The sequence below is a fragment of the Colletotrichum karsti genome, assembly GCF_011947395.1.
Source record: "Colletotrichum karsti strain CkLH20 chromosome Unknown Scaffold21, whole genome shotgun sequence".
Classification (NCBI taxonomy): domain Eukaryota; kingdom Fungi; phylum Ascomycota; class Sordariomycetes; order Glomerellales; family Glomerellaceae; genus Colletotrichum; species Colletotrichum karsti.
The window spans coordinates 521,631-542,867 of record NW_024065921.1 but is presented as its reverse complement, the minus strand read 5'-3'; the positions used below and the strand labels follow the sequence as shown (position 1 = coordinate 542,867).

General features: G+C 54.2%; 4 protein-coding genes across 4 annotated transcripts; all 4 read right to left on the bottom strand.

The window, feature by feature from the left end:
* Nucleotides 1-80: 80 nt before the first annotated feature.
* CkaCkLH20_06983 (ubiquitin carboxyl-terminal hydrolase) lies at nt 81-5,108 on the bottom strand (the record flags this gene model as incomplete). Its single annotated transcript, XM_038889700.1, has 5 exons — nt 81-862; nt 911-2,092; nt 2,156-2,300; nt 2,349-4,420; nt 4,478-5,108. The coding sequence occupies 5 exons, from the start codon at nt 5,106-5,108 to the stop codon at nt 81-83; spliced, it is 4,812 nt and encodes a 1,603-aa protein (XP_038745063.1).
* Nucleotides 5,109-7,712: 2,604 nt separating this feature from the next.
* Nucleotides 7,713-10,977, bottom strand: CkaCkLH20_06982 (peptidase M16 inactive domain-containing protein; the record flags this gene model as incomplete). Its single annotated transcript, XM_038889699.1, has 4 exons — nt 7,713-8,035; nt 8,089-9,724; nt 9,783-10,637; nt 10,705-10,977. 4 exons carry the CDS (start codon nt 10,975-10,977, stop codon nt 7,713-7,715), a joined length of 3,087 nt encoding a protein of 1,028 aa, XP_038745062.1.
* A 6,653-nt stretch (nt 10,978-17,630) lies between these two features.
* CkaCkLH20_06981 (zinc knuckle) lies at nt 17,631-18,550 on the bottom strand (the record flags this gene model as incomplete). The annotated part of the gene is made up of 2 exons (XM_038889698.1): nt 17,631-18,053; nt 18,104-18,550. 2 exons carry the CDS (start codon nt 18,548-18,550, stop codon nt 17,631-17,633), a joined length of 870 nt encoding a protein of 289 aa, XP_038745061.1.
* Nucleotides 18,551-19,050: 500 nt separating this feature from the next.
* Nucleotides 19,051-20,473, bottom strand: CkaCkLH20_06980 (putative FAD dependent oxidoreductase; the record flags this gene model as incomplete). The annotated part of the gene is made up of 2 exons (XM_038889697.1): nt 19,051-19,190; nt 19,246-20,473. 2 exons carry the CDS (start codon nt 20,471-20,473, stop codon nt 19,051-19,053), a joined length of 1,368 nt encoding a protein of 455 aa, XP_038745060.1.
* Nucleotides 20,474-21,237: the final 764 nt, after the last annotated feature.

Below are 21,237 nucleotides of genomic sequence, written 5' to 3'. Positions count from 1 at the left end.
GAGAACCTTCTCTGTTGCAAAGACTTGTATCTTCTTAAAGGAATCAGACTCAACGACCTTTCACTGCTTGCTGATGACCCCTACGACCGAGCAGGGCGTTGGTCCGTTTCGTCGTCAAGGTGAATCTCTGCTGCTTCTGCTGAGGCGACAGAGCCTTCAAGTGCTGGGACAGATATGACCTTGTCCTTGTTCTTCCGCTCCCATGCGGCATTCTGGATCTCAGAGAGGTTGATCTGAGCGCTGAAGTCCGGTGGCGGCGGGGCCTCCTCTTGGTTCACATCATCGAAGCCTCCGAGGCCTTCATCCAACATGTCTGTGTCGTGGTCTCTGTCATCTGACGAGTCCGGCTGAGCATCGTCGCTGGCGTAGCCCTCCATTCCGAGGGAGTTTGCTGGTTCATTGGAGCTTAGAGAGTTCCAGTTCCATGTCTGTGCTACCTGAAATCCGTTCGATCCAGCGTTGTTGTCAGTCATACTGAGGCCTTCGTCTTCGATGCTGTTCTGGATATTCTCACTGCCAACGTTCGTGCTCGAACTGCCATCGTAAGGCGGAAGCTCCTCATCTCCGCGGTTTGCCGTGGACATTGTGCTACTACCCAAACCACGATTTCCGCGCGGGAGAGTTGCTTCGGCTCCGGTCCCAAGTCTCGACGATCCAGTTAGGGAGGAGCCCCCGACGAGACGCTGATCTTCCCCCGAGTCGGTGTCTTCCTCCTCGTCGTCTTCTCCGCCCTTGTCGAACTTGTCAAAGATCTCCTTGAAGCGGGGACCGCCCAAGGGACCGTCTGAGCGACGGCGGTAGAAGAGCAGGTAAGCAGCTCGGGTAATAACACTCTCTGGCGAGATCTTGCTGACCGAGGTGTCTATTCTTCCGTCAGCATCATGTTCATCAGTTCACGCGTTTCACATACCATTGTAATTGTACCACTGCCCGTCGACAAAGTTGCGTCCATAGGCGGTGTAATGGCCACCACCAAGGCCACCGAAGTGGTCATCAACAGCGATGAGATCGTAGATCTCTTCCTTGCCGGTCTCTTGGCAGAGGACGCGCTTGTGCAGGTCAAGCCCTTCGATGGGAAAGTCGACCAGGACGTCGAGCTTGTCACGGCGCCAACCAGCGCTACTGAATCTCTTCAGGTGGACAATAAGGATATCTGGCGTCTTCCACAGGTCGAATTTCTTGCTTGCTCGACGGTGCTCTTTGCAACGAGGGCAGTACCACATGTCTTGTTCAGACAACACCTCTGCCTTTTCGAATTCGTCCAGGCACTCGTCGAGGGTGATGCCCTGCTTCTTGCGAGCCATCCGCGTCTTCCGCTTCTGCTCAAGGGCAGGGTCTCTGAGCTGCTCCAGTTCGACGAAGGTCTTCTGGCCGCGGTTGTCCTCATCGTCACTGGAGTCCTTGCCAAAGACCATGTCCCATGAGTCCTCCGACCAATCGACGACGATGCCTTCGCCGAGACGGACAAGTGGACCACCGGGAACGTCATCCAAAGGCGACGGCTGGGGCGCGACATCAACAACTTGGAAAGACTGTTCCTTGCTGTTCCGCAGTTCCTTGTTGCGACGCTTGTTGCCCTTCTTGCCGTACGTTTTATTGCCCTTGTTGAACTTGCGGCGAGATCCGCCTACCTTGTGGTTGCCTCTGCCTCGACCGGGCTGCTTCATGTCAGGCTCTTGTCTAATCCATGCAAGCTTGATGTCATTGTGATTTTTGCATACCTTTGAAGGAACCCGCACAGGTTCATCCTCTTCGGACTCATCTGCCATTCGAGTCTGCTCCTCGACCGATTTGGGAGATTGCTCCTCGCTAACACTCTCACGCTCACTGTCCGCGCCGTTTGTGGAGCCGGGACTGTTAGAGTCCTGCTCGGTAGCGGTCTCGAGGACTCTGGAAGACAGCGGGCGGAAGCTCTTGTTATCATCCACCGAGTTCCAACCTGTCGGTAGCGGCGAGTCTCCGTTCTCGGGAAAGTAGCTCAGCTCAAACAGATTTTGGAGTTGGGGTGCAAGGTAGGTCTTCGTGTTGATCCATTTGGGACGGTTGGTGCTGAATCGCTTGAGAACCGGCTTGCCGTTGGGCTGTTGTTCGCCTGCGTCCATTGAGACATCGACTAAGTCATCTTCTCCTTCTACTGAATGGGAGACGACCTTACTGTCTCCCGATGAATCAGCGTCTGACTGGGATGTGATGACCATGTCAGCGTCAGTGCTGTCGTCGGTGTCCAAGAATTCGGACCAGTTGGAAAACGTTGCGACTTTTTCCAGGATCTTGCGGCGGATTGCGTCCTCATCACGGGCCTAAAGACTCGTTAGTATCACGTCTTCATCCATAAAAGGTTCACTTACTTCGTCGCGGGTGAGGACAATGAAGTGAGGGGGAGAGACCACTTCGTCTCTGAATCGGTACGAGCTACCACCCTTCTTGCGATGGATGACGGTAACTACCATGCGTTCCGTAAGGGGATCAACATAAGGCTCCTCGCTGATATCGAGCATTGACCTGACCGCTCTTTGCTTGGGAGGGAAGTTTGTCGGTGCCGCCTCAAGCTCATGGAAGGTGGGAACATCGTTGGACTGAATCTCGTCCGACACGTCGTTACTGTCGTCGTAGACCTTGAAAAACTTGCCCTTGAATTCTTCAGCTCCCAATAAGCGGTCGGCAGGCACGCCTGTCTTCTCTGAGATGGCCATTTTCAGCTGTTCAATGGCGCTGTGCTTCGAAAGCTCCACTTCAATCTGAACAGGCGCATCGTTCAGCGGCAAGAACTTGACAGTCTTGCTCCACATGTCCTCTACCGGGAGCGGCAATGTCAGATTGTTGAAGGGATCGAACGTAATGCTGATCTTGTCGCAGACGGGACACTTCAAAGTCGACTTGTAGAGACCAGTGAAGAGATCCGCGACGACTGAGTCGTCACGCTTTCGGGTGATGTCCCAGACCTCTTCAGCCATCTTGCGAATGGCCTCTTCGTCACCGATCATCTCATCGGTGGAATCCGGCTTTTCTATGTACGGCTTCTTCTTGATGCGACTCAAGTCTTCCTGCAGGGCGTCGAGCAGGAAACCCAGGAATTCTTGCGTATCTTGCTGGCCCCAGCCCTGGAACGTGCTGCGGGCACGGCCGACGGTGTTCTTGAAATCACGGGGACTGACCGCGCCTCTAGATTCAGCGTAGATCTCCTTCAGCAGGTTGCCGTATGCCATCGCCACCTGTCCCTTATAGCCGAGGGCGTTGGCCTTATTGATCTCCTTCTCGTACTCGTTGGTCAAGAAGTACTTGGTCAACTCTTCCACGCTGCGAACGCACTGAAGAGCCGAATTCATGTAACAGGTGTTTCCCAAGTTCTGCAGACCAACAGCGCCCAGACCCCTTCCGGGCTTCTTCTTTTGCGTTCTTCCTCGAGTCATCACTCCAGGAGCAGGGCTATTCCGTCCGCTAGTGCTCTTGCCTTGAGTGGCCAGGCTGGATGCGCTACCTCGCGAGGGAATGATCTTGTCGCCTTTGAAGAAGGTGGAAACCCACTTTTTGCTGGAAATTTCTTCGTCGATGACAAGGCTCATGTCCTGAGTAAGACTGTAAAGAGACACGGGGGCTTTGCCATTGTAGTTTGGGTTTGTGGTGTGGTCCACGGCAGGGACCTCGATGCGGTCGTCGCGGTCGATCTTGGTGAAGTTCGGCACATCCACAAGCAGATGCTGCCAAGGGTCACTTGAGGACTCAACGTCCTTGTCCGGATTGGGAGAGTCAGGCGGCGTAAGCGCGGATGGCGGCGATGCAGCTGGTGCAGCTGGCGCAACTGGCTTCTGGGTAATCTGCCACACGCGGATCTTGCGGTCGAGCGAAACACCCGTGAGCTCCTTCAACTCCTTGTAGAAAGCATTATACGGGGTGGCGGCGCTTCGAGCCAAGACGAGCGGAGGAGGATTCTTGTTCTTGAGCTCTTCATCAATCTGAATGGGGCTTGCCAGCGACCACAATCTGTGGACGGTGAAGACAGGAGGGTTGAGCTCGAAGACGATGTTGGGAGGACTGGCCGAGTCGGGTGCCGTGTTGATAGCTTGACGGATGATGGGCTTCTGATCATCCTTAACGCCGTACCATTCAGACACGAGTGTCCACGCGTCCTCCGGGAAGAGCTCACACTCCTCCTGACTGGTGCCGGGCTTCATCCGTACAAATTCTTCGCCATTGGGCTGTACGAGAACCTCGTGAATCAAGTCCGAATTATCCACGGGTCCCAAGGGCTCGTCTGACAAGTCCTTCTTCGTGAATTTGGGATCTCCACCGAGTGCCAACGCCTTTTCGACCCATGATCTCGATACGATGTACGCGAGGTGGCCGACTTTCGGAGGATCGTCGTTAAACGCCTTGAGTAGAGTTTGGATCGTCTTGATTTGTTCTTGCAGCGGAGGCAGGTCTACAAAGGTTGGGTTAGCAAAGTGTACCCCGCAAACAGCCTGGAAAGCACGCGTACCCTTGTCTTTCGATGCTCCAGGCTCGGGCAAGTCGACGCTCATAGCGCGAGGCAAGTGCGCCTTGGTGGTAGACGGAGCAGTCTCGGCATCCTCGGTTTGCTGGGCGGACGTCATCTCGACATCTTCCTTCATACTGACATCGGCGTCGGGATCCATGCTGGAGGCACGTCGTTTCAAGGGCGAGGAAGAACGTTGATGAGGGTTGGCATCACTGGTCATGATTGCCCTGCGGGAGACGTTGAAGGGAGACCGGCTTCTGGCTGAATCCGAGGTCAGCGCAGTGCCAGTCTCGGGACCGGAAATGTCCCCTCCGTCGAGAGAAAGGTCGGCGACGCCGCAAGGCGAGGAGGCGGTGCTCGATGCGTAGTCGGCGGAGACGAGGGAGCCGGTCTGCAAACGCGCAGGCAAGCTGGAGGCTGGAACAGAGTCGCCGCGAAGGTAGGTGGGCGTCGACTGGCCGTCGGTGGATGCAGCGGAGAAGGAAAAGGCCGGGTCGTCGTTGGGTTCGCACGACGGGAGGACGAGGTCGGCGGGGGAAGAAGTACTATGGACTTCGTCGTCGCGGGACTGGTTGCGGGAGAGCTTTCTCTTCTTTGAGGAAGACGTGGTGAAGGCGAGCTGCCTGTGCAGCTCCGGTATGGCGGCGGGGGAAATCTATGTGTAGCGAGAGAATGTGGGAGAAGGCGAGTTGCATTAGTAGTGCAGCCGGGCAATCGGTGAGCAGCTCCGGTTACTGAAGAGCAGAACCAGGGCAAAAAAAGACCGAAAAATTGGTCTACGGGGCGGTGGAAGACTCTCTGAAGGACCTCCAAGCGGACTGCGCACCGGGGCTGTGGGGGTGGGAGGAGGGAGAAAGAAGGCGGAAGGACCTGATGGAATCGGATCCCACAAGTAGACGGTAGGCCGGGAGCTGGTCCAAGTCGTGAGTAGGGCGTGGGAAGGTGGGTGTATGGGAAAAAAAAGTGACGGCCGAGTACGCAGTATGTGTGTGTGTTTGAGTTGGGGTCAGATCAGATGCAGATGTGCGCGTCTGCTTTGTGACCTGGGGTGTGCTTGTGCCGTCTTCCACCTGCCAGGTAAGGTACCTTGGTAGGTTGTCTTGGAAGTTGGCGCTGGGAGAATGCCTTGCCTAGGTACCTTAGTAGAATTAGGTAGGTAGGGGCTGCGGTACAGTGCAACGAGCGGAGGACGGATGGCGGATGGCGGTTGCGGTGCAGTTGATGCAGTTTAAGCCGATTTCATTGCTGACTTCCTGGGAGTGTCTAGGATTTTTGGGCCTCTTGGATGGACAACTGACTTGGAGACGACGTGAAAGCTGCAAGCCAGGTACGTATTTTTGTTGTTTTTGGGTTGGTATTACGGCAGGATGGGGACGGGCTTTTATTCCGTGGCAGTAAGGAACCTCAGAAAATGGAAGGTAAAAATACGGTCCAATGACATGAAAACTCTTAGTGTGAATCACTGATGTTGGACTGAGGGATATCAGTGAAAGGCAAGAAAAGAAGGATGAATGGTTGAATGTTAGGTAGTTGACCTTGCAAAGCTATCTATTCCCATTGACTCTACCCGAGGTCACACTCTTCCATCTCTCACCGACAGAATGAACGCCCATGAAAGTAAGAAGGGGGAAAAAATCGACATTCGACTGCTAGTTGCAGACAAGGTATAGAAAAAATTTGTTCTCGCCCAAAAGTCGGAGTTTCTCTCAAGGAAAACATGCATCGGCTTGCCGGTTGAGATTTCGCGTTGCGCCTGTACCGGGGCATCGATGCAGCTTTACCCCACACCGAGAGGGGAAGGAACACTGAATGACCGCCATTCGCAAATTGTAGCTGCCTGTTTGATTTGCGAGGCGCTTTATTCATTAAGAGGTCGGCTTTGTTAAGAACCTAGGTAGTAGCAAGAGAGCATAATATTTGTATCCGTAGGCAGGGAAAGGCAACTGCTCCTAATATCTGGGCATCTCTCAACTTATAAATTAGTTTCCCTTGAGAGCCATGAACGAGTTTTAAGAAGCATCAACCGGTCTTCTCTTTTCCTTTTTCATGTTATGTAGTTGTCCAGTATTCTTTTACATTAGTACAACACCAGCTGCTCAATCTCATCGATAAGCCCTCAGTCTGTCTGCAGAGCCGGACCCGATTCTCTGGATTTATCTGCTCGTTTGCTCACAGACCAGTCCAACCACTGAGATGCATCCAGCGCGCTCCATACTCTCGGCGTCCGTCCACCGCCTCTTGTCTCTGGTAGGTTTGGCTCTTCCAGACCTGGGCCTCTCAAAGTCCTCTGGTCCGAACGGTTTTGGTTTCTGTGGTCTGCAATCAGACCCAGAATAATAGGGCAAGCCAGGTGGTCCCCAGCCGTCTTACAGATTGTACGTATCGCCGTGCCAGCAGCTCTTGCCGCTCCGTGAAAAAAATCTGAAAAAATAAAGAAAAAGGTCCGCCGCAAAGCGCCCCCGCGGCCCCACTCCCCTTCCACGCCCGGACCACACAGTCTCAATCCAACCGCGCCGGCTTTGCCTGACGTCAGTCCAAATCTTCCCGGTTAGCCAGTCCAACCCGACTGCATGTTGATATAGCATCTTCTTAGCCTTGCCTTGAGCGCCTTCTTGATCGACTGCCTCCAAGATCCGCTCGTCAGGTGCGGCCTTCTTCGAACCCAGGAATATGGAACCCATCTCTCGAAAACTCCGGGTGTCATCCGGCAGCACTGGCGTTCACTCGACGCGTAACAATCAAAGCCACTCGCCACATGCCACCAATCTCTGACTCGCGTCGACTTCTGTCATCGCCCGATTTCTTGTCAGGGAGAACGGGCAGTTTCGCATTTTATTACTCGTAAAAGCACATGACATGCAATTCTCTCTAAGGTATGCTATTCTACTAGCTGACTGAATACGGAATAATTCTGGCAGCCTTGCTGCCAAACTGCCACCGCCGGAAGGCACACAGGACACCGACCTTCAGCTTTTGAGCTCTATCCCAAGCCTTATGCGAAGCCTCATCGCATCCAGCCTACCCTTAACCAACAGTGGGTGCTTGTAATGACCTCTGCTTGAACCACCCAGCTATGAAGCTGTTTGATGGCCTGTACCTCCCCAGTCCCAACAAAAAAGGACAACAATTGTGACACTGAGTCTGTTGTCACTCTAGCAAATGGTTCTTGAAAGCATGCCATGTCTCAACGCCACCTGTGTGCGAATACCTTCAAACACCACCTGTGCTTTCGTCATCATAGCTTCGCATCCGTGTCTTCGTATTCAGTCAGGTCCTTGGCTGACCGGGCACCCCGTGTTGCCTGCAGGCTTGCCCGGAAGCTGCGGACGTCTTTGATGAGAACAGGCTCAGCATCGCTGGCTGCCTCACCATGTCCCTCCTTGACTCCATTGACCTTTGTCTCTGTCTCTGTCTCTGTCTCTATCGCCTTGCCTGCCTGCGCATGCAAGTGCACTGAGAGCTTTGCTCTGGTTGGCGAGCCTGGCTTGATATACTGCTGGAAGAACTCAACCATGTCCGCCTTTGTGAGCGTCTTGATGTGTGCAGCATCTTGTTGGGCTTCGATTCAATTGTTAGTTGAAGAACATGAAATTGTCCTGGGAAACACTTACCCAGCTCAAAGTCGTAGTATTCACTGGAGATTTGGGCCCAGTGTCGGCTGCTCTCCTGATCCAGGTTCTTCAGCTTCTCGAGGCGTCTGACAACCAAGCTGCGCTTGTGGCCCTCGAAGTCGGCGTCTGACATCGAGTCCAAGTTGTTCGAAAAGAGGTTAAGGAAGGCCTCGATTCTCGACTCGAGGTACTCCGGAGTGCGCTCACTCTGGATGATGAATCTAAAGCCGTACGTTGTCGAGAAGCTTCTCACTCCGCTGAAAACAACGTATCCCAGTTGCTCCTTGGTTCGGAGTTGGTCGAAGGCCGGCTCATGGCACATTTGGTCAAGCAACATCGTCTTGGCACGGACAAGACGGTCGCTCTTGTCACCAACGTAGAGCCATACCTCAATACAGTGATTCACGTTCGCCGGGTCCTTCAAGGTCTTCTTGTAGACATAGTTGGATCCGGGAGGAATGAACAGGGATCGAATGACAGGCCACTGAGCTCGCGGAAGCACGCGGGGCTTCAGAATCGTCTCAATCATGTCGGTCAGCTTGAGGGCGTCCTCCTTGTAGAGGTTGCCGTGCACATAACTCTCAATGTGCAGCTGCGCAAGCATCTGCTTCTTGAACTGGCGAACATCCTCCGCCGTGATGTTGGGCAACTCAGCCAAGGACTCCTCCACGACGTAATCTCGCTCTGAGTTAAGATATGTCGTGTAATCCGAGACTTGGCTGAAGGGTTGCTGGAGCTCCCAGTTGTTGTATCCTCGGTTGAGTCGCTCTTTGATAATGTCGAATCTTTCGTCCTTAATCTTGAGATCCCGCATCGTGATCAGAACCTGCTCAAGGAGGACTGCTAGCTTGTCATTGTATCCACTGAGATCGAGAAACAGTCCACGGGAATCAAGTGTGACGGTGTATTGCAGACCCGCGAGTTCTGCGTCGTACGAATACGCTTCGAGGGCGTCCCTGACGAGATCCGTAAACAGTCTAGCCTTTACGGCGTTCTCTGCGCTTGCATAAATGTTGGGGTTCCGGCAGCTGATGACGAGGTTGGCCTTAGGCACCCAGAACGTGTCATCTTTCTTGAACCACGTCCGAGCGAGGCTGTCATTTCGGACGACGCGAGGAGATACTGCTGGCTCCTTCACGTCCTTCTTCTCGACCTCGAGCTTGGTGGGAATGAAATTGTTCTTGTGGGGGAGGTGAAGATCGGCAAGTCGTTCCGAAGCAGGGCTGGAGGCAGCCTTCTTGATCTCCGCCATGAACTCGTCGGGAATACTCTCATGACGGTACTCTGTACCGTACCACTTTTCCTTCTGATCCCAGCCACCAGGGAACTTCTGAGAAATAATGGTCATACGGAAGTTGTCTGGCCTCAAGCACGCCAAACCCTTCTCAATCAACTGAGAATCGAACTTCCTGAGCCGGCTGTACCCGCTAAGCAGCCACTCCCGCGGCAGAGGCTTCTGCATGACGGAACTGATCTTGCTGGTGAACCGACTGGCGGGCGTTTTTTGCTTGAACTTGAAGTCGACATCTGCCATGCCCTTCTGCTCATCGAAAATCCATTCCTGAGGTGGGGCTTCCCGGAGAAGTGAGACGTATTGGAAGAACACCTTGACGACTTCCTTGTAGTTCTTGAGGCCCTGCGCTTCGCGTCAGCATGTGAGATCGAGGTCATAGCGGCACACATGGCAAACTCACCTCCTCCGTCAGGCGAATCTGACAGTCGAAGATGCCAGGGGTGCCCGGGCAAACAGGGTATGCGCCGGCGCTCAATCCGTTGGCCCAGCCCTTTTCCTTGACGTATGCCATGATGCTCCCAGGACCCTCGTGGCCGATCAAATGGCTGACGTACCGGCTGGGCTGAGACTCATACATGGCCTCTTCGTCGAGGAAGGGGAAAAAGAGGTTCAGCTCACGAGAGTCCATGACAGGCTTGGCAAAAACCTGCATTCCGAGCTCGCTCTCGCGGAAGGGGACCTCGTTCTCCCAGCGGTTCGGGACCAGGTTCTTGTTGGGCACTCCAGCGAACAACTCAGCGACCCAATCCTCCAGGACATCCAACGGCTCCCGTCCGAGAACAACCAGCTTCATCCTGTTTGCCGAGTAGTGCTTCTCGTGGAACTCCATGAACTTCTTCCGCACATTGATGCCCTTTGTCTCGGGTTGAACCTTGAGAACATCCAGGTTACCGGTCGAGAAGTGGCAGAATGGGTGCTTTGGGTTGGAGAGTGACTTCTCCAGCTGATGCAGTCGCCATTGGTCGTTCTGCAGGTTCTTTTTGTTCTCCGAATCCACCGCGCGCAACTCTCGGTCGAGGGTCGATTCGAGGAACAGCGGCTCAATGAAGAACTGGGCGAAGCGGTCGAGCGCACCCTTGAAGGGCGAAGGATTCGAGGCCGATGGCTCCTGATCGTTGGCGGGCTTTGCTGAGACATCGAAAAAGTAGTTTGTCGACGTTGCGCCCGTGTATGCGTTGGAGCTACCCGAGTTGTTGGACAGGTACTGGGAGTATTCGTTCTCCACCGGGAACTTCTTGGTGCCCATGAACAGAAGCTGCGCGAGCGAGTGTTAGCGATAGGGAATACTAAGGGGCATGCTGCTCGGTGGTCCAGCCTCGTACATGTTCCACGGCATGGGCCATGCCAGGCATATCCTCCTCGTCGCTGAAGTTGCCGACATTGACGTCGAGGGCGGCGCTGGCCTTGTCCGTCTCCGGGTCGTGGACCAGCAAAGCCTCAAGCTTGTTGGACAATCGAATGACACGGTAGGTTCTGTCGTCGAGCGAAGGTGTCTCGAGCTGATCCGTCACCCGCTCGACGTGATGGGGCCTCGGCTCGCGGTTCAGGCCATCCGGGTCCCTGGGACCGGCGGCAACAGGATCTCTGTCAGACATGTTTGCGGATGTGTGCGAGTGCCGTGAGAAAAGGGCGGTAGGCGGTCGAATTGGGAGAATGCTGGGTATGGTTTTGGTGCTGACCCTCGAACAGCGGCGGTCGGTGCAGTTGGATGAAAGGGAGCGTACGGCACAGGACTGCAGCAGAAAGGTTCGGGAGATGATGGCTGGTGGTCGGCTGGCACGTTGCAAGAAGATGAAAGCTCTGGGCGTATGGTGGGGGAACGCCACTTTTGAAGGAGAGGGTACGTCGGTTGGACGTAGACGTAGACGTGGACGTGACACGGTCTTGGGATGACGGGAGCAGAGTCAGAAGTGGGTTTGTCGGTGGATGGGATTCGGGCCCAGGCTGGAGCAACAGGAGCACCCGCAAGCCGCAGCTACAACACAAGTGAGGATGAGAGGCGGATGCGAGTGGTTGAGTGAGTTGTAATGTGTGAGTGTAAGTGTTGGCCGTGGGACGGATAGTGGAGGAGGAAGAAAACGCAGCCGGGAAGGTGCTGGGTGCTTGTGCCAGACCGGGGTTGAAAGAGCGATACCGCCTGCAAAAGCTGCGGCTAGCCAGCATTAGGAGTGAGGGCTGGACTGCTGAACGCCTCAGTTCACTGGACCTGGGAGGCAACAATGATGATGATGCCGCCGGCTGGGGGACCTGGGACCTGGAACAGCGGTCGGCACAGGGACTTGGGGATGCCGCGTCTGCTGTAGGGGGCAGCTCGGCAGCGGCAGTGGCAGCTGGAGGATGACAAGAGGTACCCGTACGCATGAACATGGGCGAAAGATACATTGAGATGCGTCCTTCCTGACTGGACAGAATGTACCTAGGTAGAAAGGGTCTGTGCGGAGTGACTGTGGGGACGCAAGGGACAGTACGTACCGCCCTGCGATCCAAGGGTTCACAGTGTTCCGGCTAGACGGACTCCAGAAACGATGGACGAAAGCGGATAGACAAGTTGCTGATCGCTGGAACGCTAGCTTAAGCAGGTACAGAGTATTACTGGGGGAGGGAGGAGGGAGGAGGGAGGAGGGAGGAGGGAGGAGGGAGGAGCGATGAGGGATGAGGTGCTCCTCCTCGGTGTGCTTGGGGGCCTGTCATCATGTCATGGTCTGTAAGGTACCTCGGACGGCGAGTATGGCATGGGTAGTAAGGTATCTTGTTGCCAATACCGTGCAAGAAACCGCTTCACTATGACCTTGTTTGACAAGGCTGGCGCTTCTGTCGCAGCAATGGAAGGCCCTACCGAGAGTAATTTCACGCCTTGATGGATTCAGTGTTATGACTGTCATGTTCAAACGAGATGACGACCTCTGAAACATTACAGTGGCTCTTGCTCCGTGACGAGCCGTGTGCTATTGAACTCATTACCCAGGTTACCAGATCACTAAATATCTTGTGATATTTGCCATGAATATTGCTCTATGTACGAGCAAACCAACCACAATCATCAAAACAAACGACCAAACCTGAAGCTGGAGATGACAAAATGGAACCGAGATGTCGAATTCAAACTCTGTATCCTCTATTCCATCTCTTCCCTGCCCACGCCTGCCCCTGACACATCAGAGAGTCATTCAGACAAAGCTCGGCCCCGTTCGCCGTATTCGAACTTCCAGAGCAGGTTGGCTGGCGCTGGAAGCCTCATCTTGAGCTTTCCAGCCCTTGCTCTTCGCCAGGATACCCCGACACCCACAGTTCCACGTGGAAAGACACCGGTCTGTTGCCCACGTTGAAACGATTTGTCTGCCCTGCTTTGCGCAATTGTGGCAGCTCGGGGTTGGTTGCCGTTGACGCAACGCCAGACGACCAGGGCAAGGCTAAACGGCAAGTCATTAAATGGGACCGCCGTCCTCTGGAGGCTATATCTCCGGCATGTTAATGTTAGAGAACTGGACATTTGGCCAGGCCTGGCGGCCATGTCGCCGACGGCATTGCGGCGGTCGTTGAAGGACTGCGGACCAGGACGGGAAAGGTCCCGGGCTCGGAGGCTAACAAAGGCCCAGCATAGAACCAGCATATAAGTGCCATGCTCGCCATGGGTACGAGACAGCCATGTCTCCGGGTAGGAAAGACTCTCACCGAGACAGCGGATATGAATTGGAAGAGATAATTTGGACGCTGTTGCACTGTCGCGTTTTGCTATCTATTGAGTGACAGCCCATTTACGACGACGAATTTCATATCGGTGATGAAGGAGAAGGAGTCCCAACCCTGGCAAGCATGCAGACCTCTCGGACGGTTTGCTCTGAAGAGGCAATACCCTCTCGACTCCAACAGTTAGATGTCCGGATCTTCGTCAGTGTGGGATGATAGCTGAGGCAGACCGCACGATATTTGATTAGGTTTGCCTGGCGCGGAGCAGCGGGAGCGGACCGACCTGGGGAAACTTGGAAAGGATAGGCGACAGGGGACGGGGGTTTAATTGAGAAGAATGTTTGACGAGCGGCAGGGGATCTTGCTTTTGCACGACTAGCTCGTCGGGTTGTTTCTTCCATCATTCTTGGCCTCTCTTGTGTCAATATTGATATACATTCTCAGGATAGCAAGGGGCGGATGCAAATGACGGAGACGAAATAGACATGGCACGGGTTGGCCCGCCGCCCGTTTAGATGACATACCACCCCGGACGCTCATTCTCCCTCTCGTCAGCGTCGCCGTCTTCAGCCGCTCTTGGCTCTCGGGTAACGGTAGGTTTATGATGAGTTTATGTCCCAGAAATTACAACGATAGCCAGCAGAGATGAAGCAGGGCACCAGAGTCCGGTGAGAGTCCCGGACTGACACGTAACCGCCGGTCCCGTCGGAGACCTCACAGAACGACTTGATGCTCCCGGGGCCCCGTCCACCCCTGTTCCGCCCCGGATGAGCTGTTGGCGGAGACAGACGCAGACGAAGCGAGAGAAACGTGCCGCAAGGCGGTGACATGGGAGGCGAGTCGGGACGTTGCAGTTTCGGGCGATCAGCGCCGAAAAAGAAATAAAACGGGACAGGGGACTTGTTTCTCAATGTTTCGAGACGGGCAGAAGAAATTGACGTCTCCATATCATATCTGCGCTTTTCCCGGGAATCTGGTTACGAGAATTGCGAGCAAGCCTTCAAACTGCCAGCAAAAGCTCGCGCTCAGATCACTTCTGCTCGGTGACAGGCCATAGAACGGTATTGCAGATAAGTCAGTAATTTGATTTCCTCAAGCGTCAATGACTGTGAACTGCATCTCAGAGAGTTGTTGATTGTTGCCAAGCTGGTTTCGATACAGGTTGGCCTGTCAAGATTCATTGACCCTGCACTATCTCCACCCAACAGAGATGACAACCATTACAGAATACTCTATGCTCTTACCCAGATTGTCTCATGAGAATAGCGCCAATGTTCTTTTTCTCATTCGCTTCAACTTACTAAGCAACCCACGGGCTTTAATCTGCATTGAATGAGTGTGGTGTGCTGTTGTTCACATTGGACGAACCTAGGCCGTAGTGTACAGCATCATAGTGGCAACATGGAGCAAAAAACAACAAACGAATGTTCGCTATTTTAGCATTTGGCGGCTGGTTGCAAGGCGGGCCCTCTTGGCCCCTGGCGGCCGGCAACTCGGCTTGGATCCGTCTGGCGGGATGCCATGTTTTCTTCTCTGCACCGTCGAATCTCAGACACACGTGCGGGCCAACTCCATCAAGAGGGACTTCGACCCCATCATCATCTCATTCGAGCTCACTGAGGAATGATCTCTCTCTCATTCGAATGGAAAATCTCTGTTATCTTGTACTAGAGAGACTGAGAAGACAACTTTCGGCCCCCACATCCCGGGGCATTACCTTCATTAGACGTCAATCCGGTCGTCAACCTCTTGCTAGACATCTCTGACACAGCCATCGGTCAGCAAGAGCATCATGTCTGCGGCCATGTTCCGTAAGATACGTGTCGCCATAATCTTGACCGCAAGCGGTGGATTCCCAAGTCCCGAGTCCATCGTGTACTCGACCCTGTTGAATTCTTCTCTGTCCCACAGACCCAATCGCCAAATGCTCGCTGCGTTGCATATTCAATGTAGACACACATACATACGCATATGCGTACGCTGAAGAAAACCGACCCATGTAACCATGACCCGCCTTCGCTTCCGCATGTCTTCTGTTGCATCATATTGACCGTCAAACCTTAAAAACTGTGCCCTCGATGATAGCCCAGTTTTAGACCCGGATTGGCGCCGTTCTGGTGCCCCGAGTATACGACGTCAGAACAAACCGTCGAATCGCAGTTGACCGGAAAATACTCCGTATGGTTCGGCACAACGGGTGTTGTCGTGATCTCTCATCATCCTTTCGTCGACGTTTCTGCCTCTGCTGAAGCCACATAGTCCTTCTTGGAAGGGGACGAGTCATTACGACCTGCTGCCCACTTCACAACTTCTCGAACCCGCAACAGACACAACCTGCCCACCGCGGGCACCGCCTGACCGCCCGTCAAGGTCCTTGACCGCTGTGTCGGGATACGGAACCCGCCTCGTTTGCTTCTCCTCTCTGGAAAACCCCTCCTCACCGTGGCTCCAGGGCCCTACGTCCCGCTCGCCTCGCCGCTGTTGAAGATGCATCCACACTACCCCCAATAGGAAAACTGAACCGTTCCCGGTCGGTTTTGACGATATTACGTGCATCGAATGCCTGCTGTGACGCCGGGGACGTTGTCAGCTGCACCTCATGCTCGTGGTTTCTCCTCACTTTCCCAGCGTCCATGAAGGAGACAACATCGAGAACGTGGCATATCCCACAGGCCGTCGCCAGCCTTCCGCGCCCAAGCTCGGCGCCCTGCGAAGTCTTAGTCCCTCCCGGTCACAGTCTCGGCGGATCCACTCTTCCTTTCCACTTCAGACGGGCCCAGGGCCGGTCAATACCGCTCCGGAGACCATTGCCGTCCCCCGGGGGTCGATAGCCAAGTGCTCTCTGACCAGGATGTTGATAGATAGGCCGAACAAAAGGTCTGCAGCCAACCTCGCCAACAGCTGAGCCGAATCAAACAGAGTGGAACCCGAGTTCCGAGAGCGCGGGATCTCGTCCAGAACAAACAAACTCCACTGTTTCGTTTCAACTTTCAACCCGGGGTTGAGATTACCGTCGTGGGTCGAAGTCGTGGCAGCCCGACCTAGCCGCGGCGTAACGTTTGGTTCTTCAAATCTTCGGCAGATTACAAAGTCACGAAGCGAGTAAATCTCTCCTGGTTTCTTGCGGTCTTTTTTGAGCCGTTGGGATATTCCAAATCCTCCATGGAATATGGTCGATGCCTGCGTGTTCCTAAATTACGACTGTGATATGAACTGGCGGCGTCGTACCATCCAGGTGACATTCAGTCGATGGAAAGAGTAATTGATGTGTCGATGTCAAGTCGTCGCACAAGCGACACCTCTTGTTGCCTTGCTGAAGACTCGAGCTTCGATTGTTGTTTCGGTACTGCATCGCACAGCAGACTCGGCGGATTGTGTCATGGTATGACGGGAACGGCTCGTCGCAACGTGTAAAACAGGTTTGTGGCACCTTGTCGAGTCTGCTGTCCGACGGAATGTTCCTCTCGATTGATACCCAGCCGATTTCCACGCTATCAAGGGACCGCAGTTGCTCGTCGGTGCTGGATGTGCCAATGAATCGATGCACCGAAGTCGAATAAGATTCCAGTCCGCGGCGATCTCCCATGCATGAAAAGCAGGCCAAAACTCTGTTGCGAGAGGCTATGTCCCGCCATCCAAAGTCGATGTTCGCCGGGACGCCGGCTTCGTGCCCCCAGAGTTTGCCATCTTGCCGTTTTAAGCCAGCTGCTTGCAAAGTCGACGGGATCGGCAGCTCACATGCGAAAGTGGTTCCTTGTCCCGAGCCGGCCAAGGAACGGGGACCGATATACTATCCGTAGGTCTCCATCGGGATATGTGAAGAAGAAAAACGTGCCGACAGGGTTGATGTTGTTTCTTGTCTTTTCATCGGCAATCCGTGCCGGCTTAATGGCTGGGGATGAATGCCTAGACTGATGTTCCGTCACCTGTCGACTCAAGGTGTGAAATAGTGTGGTTGATGTGTTCATGCGAGATTAGCATGGGCTAAGCCTTTGGAATTCCGGAAGCCGCCACGAGTCGGCGACGTTCGTCAGCTGTTCTTGTAGTGCATCATATCGAATTGCCACGAGCTCAGTCGCTAGCTTCTACACTGCTTCGAGCACCTGGCAATGGGGTTGCCAACTCGCAGGTTTCAGCACACCTTCTGACTGCTGTGAGACTCGGTCGGCGTGCGCCACTTTGCTGATCAAATAGCTGTGAATGGTGATAGAGTCACCAGTTAGTGTTGAAGTGTTGACACTTTTTCCCATCGCGCCGCTGTAAAGGTGAAACGCGAAGCTGAGGTCATGGCCGATATTCTTCTATTAAACGTCCGCTCAGGCCTTGAGCGGCATGATACATCCCACAGTACGTGTCTACGTGTCGCATCAGAATCATGATGCGTTTCTGCTCTTGCCGTTGTATAGCACATGCTAACCCTTCCCTGGCAACTTGTTGTGAAAGCGCCACAGTGGTCCTGTCAAGCAAACGAAGGCCTGGCGAACACGTCGTGTAAGAGTGCCCAACTGGGGCAACAGGGGTATCTCGAAACGAAACAACTGCGCTCGCAAACTGGAGGTCCTCAAGACTTCTGGAATGACTTCCTCTTGCCGTTTCCACGCTTGGGGCAGTCAGCGGCCTTGTGACCCTGCTTTCCACAGTTGTGGCAATTCATAGGGGGTTTGGCGGCTCCAGAAATACCCCCACCAGGACTGTTTGAGAAGCTGCCAGAGATGGACGACAACTGGTTCAGCTTCACTTCCTTCTTCCTTCTCTTGTCCCGGAACTCCTGGGCCTTGCGGGACTCCGCGGACTTTGTCGGCTTGAGATTCACTCTTGTGCGACCCTGTCCACCAGATGATAGACCCTCGATTCGCTTCGACTTCGACTTGGACACGGGCGTCTCGTTGTCGCCGGAAGATTCATCTTCGTCGCTTGGCGCGTCGGAGTCGCCGGAATCACTTGAATCGCTTTCATCCTTCGGCGTGGCTTCAACGCCAGGTTTCTGCTCCTCAGTTAGCGCATGCATGTCGTGCTGTGATGATGAAACTGTACCTTTGCGTCTTTTTTCTTGTAGCTTCCAATCATCTTTCTGCCGACTTGTTTGGGGCTATCCTCGTCGCCTTCCTCATTGGTTCCGTCGATATCCGCGAAGCCGACGTAGACGATGTTCGGCGGCACATTCCCAGAATCCTCCTCTTTGCCCCATGATCCATCCAACACCCAATGCGTATCTGATACCTCGGCTCTAGATGCTTCCAGCGCCTGCAATCGCTTGGCCTCCTGCTGCTTGAGAGCTGCTTGGACAGCCGACTGGTCGAACGAGTGGAAGTCCCCAGTCAGGGGAGAGTTCTGGAATTTGCGCCGCTTGGACGAAGGCTCCTCGGGAGAAGGCTCGGCAGGCGATCCGTTTGCAGCAGCTCTCTGCATGAACTTCATCGTCAGCAAGCGAGAGGAGATTCCTCTGCTTGGGGGCGTCTCGGGCGCCAAGTTCTTCGACATTGTGGCGTAAGGTTTTGTCGGACAAAAATCTGCTAACTGTGGTGATTAAAATGTCGCGTGCGTTGCCAGATTTCGCAGTAAGCAAGACGGGAATGATACGGCAGGATAGGAGGTGGTAGGTCGCGATGCGCGATATGAATTCTTGATTGAAGGACCAAAATTCTGGCAATTCTGCCGTCAAGGATGCGAGACATTCGGTCACCGCCTGCACTTTGTGACGACGACGGGCATGGGCGTTTTGATGGGCCGTGTCTGGTGGGTCTTGGCATGCGGGAGCGGCTCCTTCTGACCAATGAGTCGCATCAACCCAAACACCTCCAATCGCAACTTCCCCGCGGGCAAACGCGACTCGACCACAGTTACATTCCCTCTTCCTTGCGAGGGACCTATCCTGATTACGCCGGACGACGTATTTCGATATTTTCTTTGTTTGTTCTCTACAAAAAACGCAGATTAAGGATTGGTTTCTACAGCAGTGCATATCATCCTGTCTTGCAGGGCTATTCGTGCTGGCTCGCCTTCAATTTTTCCAACCGTTCGGCAGTCAACGCAAAACACTCGGGCAATCCGGTCTCCTCCCATGTCCCTCCAAGAATCATTTTCGTGAGACCTGGAGCGCAAGTAAAGATTCTCGCCATGCCTTTACAGACACATTAGCACCGTATGTCGACCTCAACAGAAGGGGTCAAACTCACCGTGGCCGTTGAAACCGGCACACACCCACTGGCCCGGAGACCCGTCGACTTTCCCAATGAAGGGCACCATATCCGGAGTCATTCCAATGATGCCTGTCCATGCATGCAGCAAGCCCTCGCCTCGCCTCAGCTTCTCCGGCTTGCAGTCCGGGAAACAATTCTGGAAGTTCGCTACGGAATCATCGCGGGTTTCTTCACTGACGACGCGGTCGTTGGTAGTTAGCCGCTCGATGTTTGTCGCCTCACTGACGAACGGACTCGATAGAGCCGCTCCGATGATGATGACGCCGTCTGCGCGGCGCTGGCACACCGAGTAGAAGTGCTTCAGACCATGTCTCAACGACATTGTGCTTGGAAGGATCTTTGTACCGGTGAGTGCCGCTGGCGGAACGAAGGCGTGGGCTTGGGCGCGCTCGGGATTGACGAAGTGAGAGAGTTGCGGCAGCAAATGCGACGCGAAAGCGTTGGTGCAGTGGATTACTGTGGGAGTTGAGATGGTGCCGCGCGGGGTCTTGACGTCCCAGAAGGTCTCGTCTGCGCTCGATGATGATGATTTGGTTACAGACGTCGCCGGGCAATGGGTGTAAAGCGTCGCGCCTTTCTCGATGCTCTGTGTAAGAAGCCACTGCGAAAGTTTGGCAGGATGACTAGATCCCGCCGGCCATTCGTATGCGCACAAGGCTCCTTTGACTCCGGTCTTCTTCTGGGCTTCTTCGCCCGAGTAGAACTTGATATGCGACACATCGCCGCCGGCTTCTTGGTATGCCTTGAGACTTTGCGCGTTGTGGTCGGCGAATTCCTGGGTCAAGCAAACGTCGAAGGTAGTGGTCGGGTTGAAGTCGCACTGCACGCCGTGCTTCTTGACGAAGTCATCGACGGCGTGGAAGACGGCTCTCTCGTTTTGGATGATCTTCACGGCTTGCTCCTCGCCATGGAGCTTTTTGAACGTCGTGAAACCTCGAAATGCGTCCGGTCTAACGTGACCCGCGTTACGAGAGCTGGCACCGCTTGCTGCTTCCCTTGCCTCGAGAATCACAATGTCTGACCCGGAGACTCCATCCTCGATCAGCTTGTAAGCTGTCAGACCGCCGGAAATGCCAGACCCGATGACAACGTATTTCGAGGCATTGGGTACCGGCTTGTCCTCATTGTGGTTGAGGTAAGGAAACGATCTGGTTGTTTGCTGCCAGAACGAGATGCAGGGGTCTGAGAGGGGGAGACCAGACATGTTGTAAGTTGGGTTGTCGATTGCTGTGCTTTTTGGACTTGGAAATGATGCCCAGCCTTTGAAAACGCACCGGAAACTCACTTTATTAGAACCACGAATGAAGTATCAATAGCAAAGCTTCGTAAGTCAATCTGAGGCTCCGACATCGCACTGCGGCGGGAAAGCCCGACAACAACTTCAATCGCTTCGGGGCAGATAAGACTTGAGAAATCGGTAGTAATTCACAGGATTCATAGCAAGGGAACCGCACTCAATCGGAGGTGGGATCGGCATGGTCCAAGTCGGAGGGAACGCCGCCTGTTGAGCGGCAAAGACCGCCCAGCACCACTAACACCGGGAACACTCGACTTAGCAACTCGTTTCCCCGTACCCACAACGGAAGCTAGCCCCTCAAATCCGACTCCCGAAAGGGCGGAAAAGACATATCTCTTAATCTCATTTACACAAAAGAGTCAGGCACATGACCTTATCAACGAATCGTACGGGGCATGCATCGTCGGAGGGCCCGCCGACTGAGGAGCGGCCATGACCGCCCCAATGAGGAGTCGGGCCTGTGCTTCTCCAGGCTACGCGCAATGCAACTCTGCTCTTAGCCGGGACCTACACATGACCAACACCGGCAGCCGTTGCCCTCTGATAACAGGACCGGATAGTAACCGGGGTTTCGAAGATAGAGCCTGGGAAACAATGTGGTCAAAGATTGCTGGCAGGCATTATCTTATCTGAGTCCTCATGAGCACCGTTGCGAGAAACATGTATTTAGA